Source organism: Pyrgilauda ruficollis, unplaced genomic scaffold, assembly GCF_017590135.1.
Source record: "Pyrgilauda ruficollis isolate IOZ18807 unplaced genomic scaffold, ASM1759013v1 scaffold110, whole genome shotgun sequence".
Lineage (NCBI taxonomy): Eukaryota > Metazoa > Chordata > Aves > Passeriformes > Passeridae > Pyrgilauda > Pyrgilauda ruficollis.
In genome coordinates this window covers 187,460-196,140 of record NW_024509211.1, presented here as the reverse complement: position 1 = coordinate 196,140, position 8,681 = coordinate 187,460, and the positions used below count along the sequence as shown (strand labels likewise).

Here is an 8,681-nt window from a genome sequence, read left to right as displayed (position 1 = left end):
CCTACAGCAAAAATTGGGTATTTCATATAATGCAACAGCAACACAGAAACAGAGTTCCCAAGTCCAAGCCCCATCTATCATAAGTAACTACATGATTATCTCTTCCAGACACTGATCAAATCCCAGTTTATGAGCAGTTTGCTTTTTACTGCTATTACACAAAATGAAAAGCTCTTCCAGAACCCTGCTGCTCTGACGACGATGAGTCTTCCTCCTCTCCAACCAAAACCTTTTCAGGACCAGTTTATACATGTTTGTTCCTGCACTCAGTGTTGTCCTTAACTTGAATTGTTTTTCCTCTCCCTGGTATTTAGTCCCCCGATATATTTATAGAAAGATCATATCCTCTTTCAAACTTCATTTTGCTTGGAATAGTAATGTTAGAAATAGACTGATGAATTTACTGCAGTGGACAGGGACGGACAGACACACACACACAGAGGCTAGAGCACTCATTTTAAAAGAAATGCAGAAAATACAGATGAGTCAATCTTTAGTTAACAGTGCATTATTTCAATCATGTCAGCAACACGTGTCAACTACAATAGAAAAGACAGATCAAGTTCAAAACTGATTTTCAGGGGGTTTTAGGTCTAACAACTATCCATCTATAGAAATACCAGAAAGCCTACCTGGAATTCCATAAAACTCTAGCCTAGGGACAGTACCAAAAGCCCACAATGAATATAATTTCTAAAAAAGAGAGCTGTGAAGACTCAAAAGTACATTTAAACAGAGACTAGTTTGGGTGGTAAATAATATGCAGAAAAAGAAAAAGTAATCAGGTCGCTATTAAAAAAAAAACCTAGAAGGAAAAGAGATTGAACATACTATTGTCTGTTCGGAGAAAATTTCTTTCACAAAAATATTTTCTAGCTTTGCTGCTCTGGTACATCAATCCTGAGCACTCTAACTTTTGACTTATAATGATATTCCTTCAGATACAGCTTCACCGAGGGAGGAATGGGAAGTGCATCGATACCATCATAAGTTGTACAGTTGCAAATGACCGTTCTACATATATGCTGGAGAGAGAAGGGAAAGGTCCTGTTCAGGGGAGTGGATAAAAGTGGTTCAAAGAACATACAGGAACTTGGATCTTTGTAGTGCTCTAGGAGTCCCGTGATGTCAGGAGAATGGAAGACACAGGGATCATGGGCATCAAAGCTGAAGTTGTGATTCCACTGCTCTATCCGGGCGTGGAGGGAGCGACTGTAGCGCCGGAAGCTCACGGAAAACAAATAGTCCTCCTGGGCAGAGTCTCGCAACAGAAATGTTCCCTCTGGCTTCCCTTCCAGCAGCGCCTCAGCTGCATATTTATCCATGACTCCCCAGTAGCAGGGATTGTTATTGATCTGGAGGAGGTCTGGCACTAGGCAGTGGACATAATCTATCTGGGTGTGGTATTTCGGGGGCGTTTCCATCCGTAGCAGCTCGTCATCTGTTTCCCACTTGGGCTTGTTTCGTTTCCGAGAACTTGTGCACAGAGTTATGACTTCATCATCGGAGTCCATGTCGCTCTCGTCTCTACTGCTCCTTGCCACCTTACCTGTCACCAGCTCAGGCCTCGGGTCACCCCGAGAGGAGCTGCTGTCAGTGAAGTCACAGGACTGGGAGGGAGAGTCCATCCCCCCGTTGGCAATCTCCTCGTCTCGCAGCTGATCCTCCCTTTCCTCCTGCTGGGATAAATCAGCAATTATCCATTCTTCTGCCTTTGGACTTATAGGGGCCGTGTGCCTTTTGATCAAGTGCCACCGGAAAGCCAGCTCCGAGCGTGGAGGGAAAGGACACTTATCCAGCATCAGCTCACTGATATGGATCTTCCTTTTGGATGGCAGTCCGGAGGCGTGCCGGCTGCTGCAGTTCTTGATGGGAAAGCACTGACCCACAGCATCCTGCAGCTTCTGTTTGAGAGACCGCCCTAAAAACCTGTGGCCACAGGACCGGTCCAGATCCAGCTCGATGGACGAGCAGCTGTACTTCCTCTCTTGGCTCTTTAAATTACTCCCCGACCTTCCTGCAGCGCTTGCTGTTTCAGCATCAGGACAATGCTCACTTTTCTTGGACCAGGAGAGCTTCTTCCCACTCCAGACATAGCCATCCTTTCTGTCTGCGCTCCTGCTCCGGCTGCTTTTGGGCCTCACATCTGCGTTTTTCGCACTGCTGTCCTTGTTTTCTGCCATTGTGACAGCTTTGCTTCACAAGTTGCCAGGAAGCGCACACTGCGTTTCTTGTGGGGTTTTTCTACATAAGGAAGCTTCCTCGAGGCACTTTCTGGAAATATCTAAGGAAAAAGAAAACACAGCTCAGTTAACTGCTATGCACACACACAATGCAACAGCAGTGCTGGTGGATACAGGACAACAGTGACAATTCATTGCTGACCACGTAAAAATCATGTGATTGAGGTGATTTCAGTAGCACACCCCACAATTACCAGCCTGATCCCAGAAAAAGCTCTCTTAACCCCTCCTTGGGAAAAGCATCCTCCAGAAAAAAAATCTACCTTAACATATTTGTTGAGTTTTCATTCTGATTATGCAGCAGAGCAGAACGTTTTAGGCGTTGGCAACCCCATTGTGGCAGGGCCCATTTCAGAAGGAAACCCTTCCTGGGGCAGGTGATACTGCTTTAGCTGTTTATGGAGCAAATTCTGCATCTCTTCCAAATAACCTTTCAAGAAGGAACAAACCAGAACAGAAACAAGTAGGTCAGAGTACAAAGAGCTACTGTACCTAGATGATATGCCTGTTTGCTACTAATCCACAGGATGGGATGCCAGAGATCTTTTTCTTAACTGACACTTTTGGGTCACTTTCAGGATAAAAAAAAAAAACAAACCCAAACCTAAATTTTATCAGTCACAGATTGTGTCAGTTTCTGAAAGCTGTTTTCCTCTGCCTTTTCAAAGGAAGGGAGCTAGGAAATACTGAGGCCCTAAGGGATTGAAATATCTGGGGCTTTACATACTGAAAAGGATTAAAACAATCCAACCCCTTACTAAAAGCAATTTTAAAAGGCCGTGAAAGATGGAACTGCTTATTACTCATTAGAGAAGGAAGTTTACATTATTAAAATCAGTGTTGCTTTGAGACCTACGGTTGCTGATTTCATTTTCTTTTGTTTCCAAAGTTATATTGAATTCTCAGACAGATAAGAGGTTTCCTTTTGACTGCTGCACTTTTGAAAAAAAAGATGAAAAAAATCCTCTTTTGATTACTCAGTTGAAAGTGGAGCAGGATTTTTTCAAGATACATAGATAGCAATATGGTATGGATGCTACACCCCCTGAGGCATGGCAGGATGTAGAAATATTTCCCACCACTTATCATAATCAGGATATTCTATGATTCTGTGATGCTTTTGCACCAAAACCATGCACATCTCCTCTGTTGCACTGGGGCTTTTTTTTTTTTTTTTTTTCAGCTGTGGGTTTTTCTGTGTTGTTTTGAGGTTCTGGACTTTTTTTACAACTAATTGACATGGTAAATACTAAGCAGGAAAAGAAAAGGGCATCCACTTCCTCTCTCCATTCAATCCATTCTCATCATCAGGATTAGCCAGCATGACACAACCTCTCTGCAGTCCCCTGGGGCTGCGCAGGCTGGGTTGAGCCTCTGCTTTCAGTAAAAGAACAAGGCAGCCTTGCCAAAAGGCTCACATGCAATCTGTGGGCCAAATGCATCCCAGATGGAACTTTCACCCAGGAATTTTTCACATTGCATTCCTTATTTAAAACCCACAGACCTGAGAGCTGTGGGGGAAAGGAAAAGGCAGGGGAAGGGAGGAGATGGAAGAAATGTAGAAGGAAGGTAAGATAGGTTCAATATTGGGAATATGCTGGGAAGAAAAATTGCATCAGAGCAATGCAGATGAATATCAGCTCACTGGTGCCAAGAGGAATCACAGGAAAGGGTCCATATTTCAGCAGTTACAAATCAAAGATTAAACTAAAGATTTATTTTTTCTTCTCTCAGGGTTTTGCAAATTGCTTTTCAGTGAAAGCATGGCAAGACACAATGAAGAAAGGAGAAAAGAAACGTGTGCATATGAGACTCAAAAAGTCTTTATTTAGATGAGGATTGATTCATTGATTGCTTTTGGATCCTTGATATTTTTCAACCAGAAATACCTAGAATGAAGAACTGAATTTTCTCCACAATTCAAAAAAAAAAGAGGAAAAAAAAAGCAATCTCATTTACCCTGGTGATAGCCTGAAGTCACTGAAGTCAAAAAGTTTTTAGATTCATCCTGTAGTAAAATACATTAATTGTCTATATATGGGATTTTTAATTGGACAGAGAGATATCACTGAGGTTGCAAAGTCAAGTACTTAAAAATTAGGATATGACAGTTTGTAATTGCTTTTGAAACCTTCAATTATCTCATTCTGCTCATCCAGCCCATATAAGGAATAAGAACATGCAGATTTTGGGCTTTTAATTAAAAACTACAAAACATACAAAGCCCAGAAGTGCCTGTTATCTCCTAATTTTAGCCTTCCAATTGAAAGAAGCTCGGGTTTTATGGAATTTCTGGGCTGCTGTTGTATTGAGCTGTATAGCCACCTTCCCCTTTGTACCTTTCTGCTGTCATGAATCATTAGTGGTACCTGAACCCTGAAAGAAAAGCTGGGGAAGCAGCACGTGATGCTGCAAAGCCACGCACCATTAGCCAGAGCTGCTTCCCTGGGGTTTGATTCTGCCACGTCAGAGCAGGAATTGCTAATCAGACAGAAAACTAGAGCTGTGAAAAGAGCAGGGAACAAATGGAGAAAAAAGGGATGTCATCCTACTAAAGCCAGGTTTGAACCTCACCATGTGTTATAAACTCTGTGCTGTGGGAGAGCTGCCTCCCAAATCCCAAATCCCAAATCCCAGTGTTTGGCATTACAGCGAGGGATCGCACCTTCACACCCTTCTGGATCAGTGATTCACAGCCCCACCAATAAAATGGGGAGCAAAAATAATTAAAGTGTCAGGAAGAAAAAGGCATAAAGGGCAGGGAAGGCATTCAGTGCTCTATTACCACTTGGGGCCATCCATCTAAAGCAGCTTTTCCTTTCACTGCAGCATCCAAGGGAAATGCCATTAACGGCCGGAGCGCTGCTGGAAGAGCAGGACAGGAGGGCAAGGATAAAAGAGAGGGAACACAGAGTGTGCTTTTCCCTAGAGGGGAAGGTTAAATGGGGGAGTCCAGCACTGTGCAGCTCACACACATCAGGTCTGGGCTCTTTTTGGGAGAAATAATGAGTGCCCTGCCTGCAAAAGCTTCGTCCTGCACGGGGACACCTCAGGCACCTCTGATGATGGCAGATTTGACAAAACCCTTATGCTGGAAACCCTTTCCCCTAAGGAAACAGCAAAGATAAAGACACATGGGGGGATGAGCAGAGTTCACTTCAGGCCAGAGGAGCCAGTTGGTAGTCCAAGGTTACCCAGCACTGCCACAGCTACAGTCCCTGAGGACAGCCAGAGAGCTGCGTGGCTTTTGCTGTGGGTTTTGTGCTCCCTCCTGCAGAGGTTCCTCTCTCTTGTCTACAGACAAAGTGCTTTTTCTTTCAGGAGCTGATGCCTCTACCCTGAGACTTCAAGCCCACACTAAAAACAATATCCAGTTGCTGTTTGGAGGGATAACAATATTCCCTCCTAGCCAGGGATGGCTGCAACCCAGAGCTGTGATAAGACAGCGACAGCCTCACCATATGTCCAATCAATAACGCCAATACCATACATGCAGACAGCCTTTTTTTTTTCATTTATTCAATAAATACTTGAACACTGAACTGCTTTAACCAGATACTTCTGTCCTGAGCTGCTGGATCCTTGTCTCTAGCCCAAGAGTCCTCTTCATCAAGCTGCTTTCCTTTCTGTATAAAGAAGGAGCAGATGGTGGGGGGTCTCCAGCCCAACCTCCCACTTGGAGTGGGATTGCTGCCAGCGTGGGCTCAGGGGAGCCATGGCATGGCCTGGCCATGTCCTGAAAAGCTCCCAGGATGAAGGTCCCACCACGTCTCTGGTGCTCCCATGCTGCACAAGCCTCCGAGTGCAGGAAGTACTTGGAAAGTTTTCTGTCCAAGCACATGAAGCGTTGCCGTATTGTTCCTCTAATTAAACAACAAAAGAAGGCTCGCAAAGAACAATGAATCAATTTTGGAATTGTTATGGAAGTTGATTTTGTAGAGCTGATAAAATCTTGAGAGAGAAGAGCAAGCAATACACTGGAGTACTTTTTCTTTCATAACTTACATTAAAGTTATTTTAAAACAAAATCTCATTGGTCACAAGCTGCTTTCATTAATTTCACCCAATTAGATTTTGGCCACAAGAACACATTTTAAAACCTGACCTTCCCAACCTACTCAGGATAACAATAAATCTCAATTCCTCTGTCTTAAATTATTTTTCCTCAGTTTTGGCTCTACTTTGATTTATGATACCATCTAAAAATACCTAAGCTTAACTCCAGAGGCCTTTACAGCAAATTAAAGCAATTATCACACATACACACAAAAGACTTTCTAAAGGTACCATTTGCAACCTAAATATTTTTTTTCCTTGGAAATACCTCTGATTTATCCCCAGAACTGTAGGAGGAGGGGGTACCATGCCCAGCTAACCCCAACACGGGGGATATTTTATTCACTCCCAGGAGGTGGAACTGAGCTGGCAGCAGGTGCCAGAGGTGAGGGCTGCTCGCATCTCCTGCCTTAATGAAGCTCTGCTCATGTGTGGCAGGAGAGATGCTCGGCAGACCGCAGCAGCCTCTCCAGCACTAAATCAGTGAAAGCTTTATGGTCCATGACCAACACTCCGTGCTCCACCCAGAAACCGAGGGCAGCAGCGATTCCCGGCTCGCAGCCACTCACACCTAATAATCAAGGCAGCAACAGCCCGAGTTCCCAACCGGATTTAAAGTCTAACTTTGCATTTGGTGCCCTGTCACTTCGGACAAAGCCACAGCGCCGGCAGTCCCTTGGACAAGTGACCACCCCTGAAAAACCTCCCCTGAAAAACCTCCCCTGAAAAACCTCCCCCCAGTTTTCCTGCGCTGTTCAAAGAGTTATCCCAACAGGCAGCACCTCCAGACAAGGAAATTCGTTCTTACATAGAAGCGAATGTGAAATGGCTTTTACACTGCAAAACACTTTAGGTGCAGTTTCCATCAGAGACTCCGAAAATTAAAGTGATTAAGAAAAATAAACGCATTTGACAGGCATTTGTCTCCATCCCAGGCAGCGGCTTGCAGCAGGAATAGCTTGGTCTTCCCACTCATCTGATAAGCAGTTCAGCTCCGAATCATTTCCCTAGAACACATTATCCTCGCCAGAAATCATGATTTACTGAAATATGTAGGATACACCCATGGAAAACATGTCTCTACACAGCTTCCACGAGGATTAATAATGAAATCTGGCCATATTTCTGTGATTTTTTTTTAAAGAAGTGTGCCTGCTTTGTAATCCTGTCACTTATTCATTCATGAAACTAGCAGCAATGTGAGTGTTAGAGAGAAACACAATTCCAATATAAATAAATCACTCTGCTCACCCCAACAACCAATAACCCCGCTGCAGAGCAAAACTGAAGATAAAAGAGCTTTGCCTGGAAGCAATTTTTTCTTAGAAACAGGAATAAACTGGGCCAGATCATTAAGGCTACATAAAGGGAAAACAGATAATGCTGGTTTTCCCTCTTTATTTCAGGTATGTTCAATTCTAGCATTTTTTTTTAATCCTTCAAGAGATCAGCCAGGAGGCTTTCTTCCTATTTTTCAGCGAAAAAAAAAAGCTTAATGATTTTTGCCGTGCAATCGCTACCTGCCTGACTACCACTGCTGTCAACTCCACCTCGCACACGCATCAGGATGGCTGGAATTCCAGAGTAATTCCACAATGACCACAAGGATCTCCAAAGGGACAGGTCCTGCGGCTGGCTGAGCTGTTATGGGGGTGCTGCCCAAGGGGGGCGAGGGGCACAGCCCCTCATTTGGGCTCTCCCCGCCGCCCCTGTGCCTCTGGAGGAGCTGCCATTAAATCCACACACAGAAGGATAAGCTGGGAAATATGTGCCCTATTTGTGTTCGGGTACATACGTCGGGCACGGGGTTTTTCAGAGGAGAAGCACACAGACCGAACCCCCCGGGGACACAGCGAAGACCCTGGACCGGATCCCCCCGCGGCGCCAGGAGATCCCGGGATGAACGCCCTGGGTGCCAGGAGACCCCGAGCCCCCGGGCACTGACAGCGGCTCAGACCCCGGGCCGAGCCCCCCGGGGACGGCAGAGCCTGGCCCGAGTCTCCGCGGTGACAAGGCGCAACCCCCGGGTTGAGTAACCCCGGTGACAGCAGAGCCTGGACCGAGTCCCCCGGGGGACAGCGCTGACCCCGGTCCGAGCACCGCGGTGACAGCGGGCGGACCCCCGGCCAACCCCCTCCGGTGACCGGAGAGCCGGTCCGAGCCGCCCGGTGACCGACAGGGGCGCAGCCCCCGAGCCCCGCCGGTGAGAGGAGTCCCCGATTTCCCCAGCACGGCTGCTCACCCCCGCCTGCCGCCCCTCAGCCGCTTCCCGACGCCGACTCACGGTGGTGCGGCGGGCGCTGCCCGCGGGGCCGGCGCTCTCCGCCGGCTCTGTCCCCGGCCGGCTGCCGGCGGCTCGGCGGGCTCGGCGCTAGCAGAACG

General features: G+C 46.3%; 1 protein-coding gene across 3 annotated transcripts; it reads right to left on the bottom strand.

Annotated features, from left to right (window-relative positions):
- Positions 1–444: 444 nt before the first annotated feature.
- SOCS4 (suppressor of cytokine signaling 4) lies at positions 445–8,676 on the bottom strand. Of its 3 annotated transcripts, none has more exons than XM_041476789.1 (2): positions 8,542–8,676; positions 445–2,284 (listed from the first exon to the last, which is right to left on the bottom strand). In XM_041476789.1, the coding sequence occupies exon 2, from the start codon at positions 2,181–2,183 to the stop codon at positions 873–875; it is 1,311 nt and encodes a 436-aa protein (XP_041332723.1). In that variant the 5' UTR covers positions 2,184–2,284; positions 8,542–8,676; the 3' UTR covers positions 445–872. The 3 variants fall into 3 exon arrangements, with proteins under 3 accessions (XP_041332723.1, XP_041332739.1, XP_041332730.1); XM_041476805.1 differs by having other exon boundaries at positions 8,584–8,669; XM_041476796.1 differs by lacking the exon at positions 8,542–8,676 and adding an exon at positions 2,507–2,633.
- Positions 8,677–8,681: the final 5 nt, after the last annotated feature.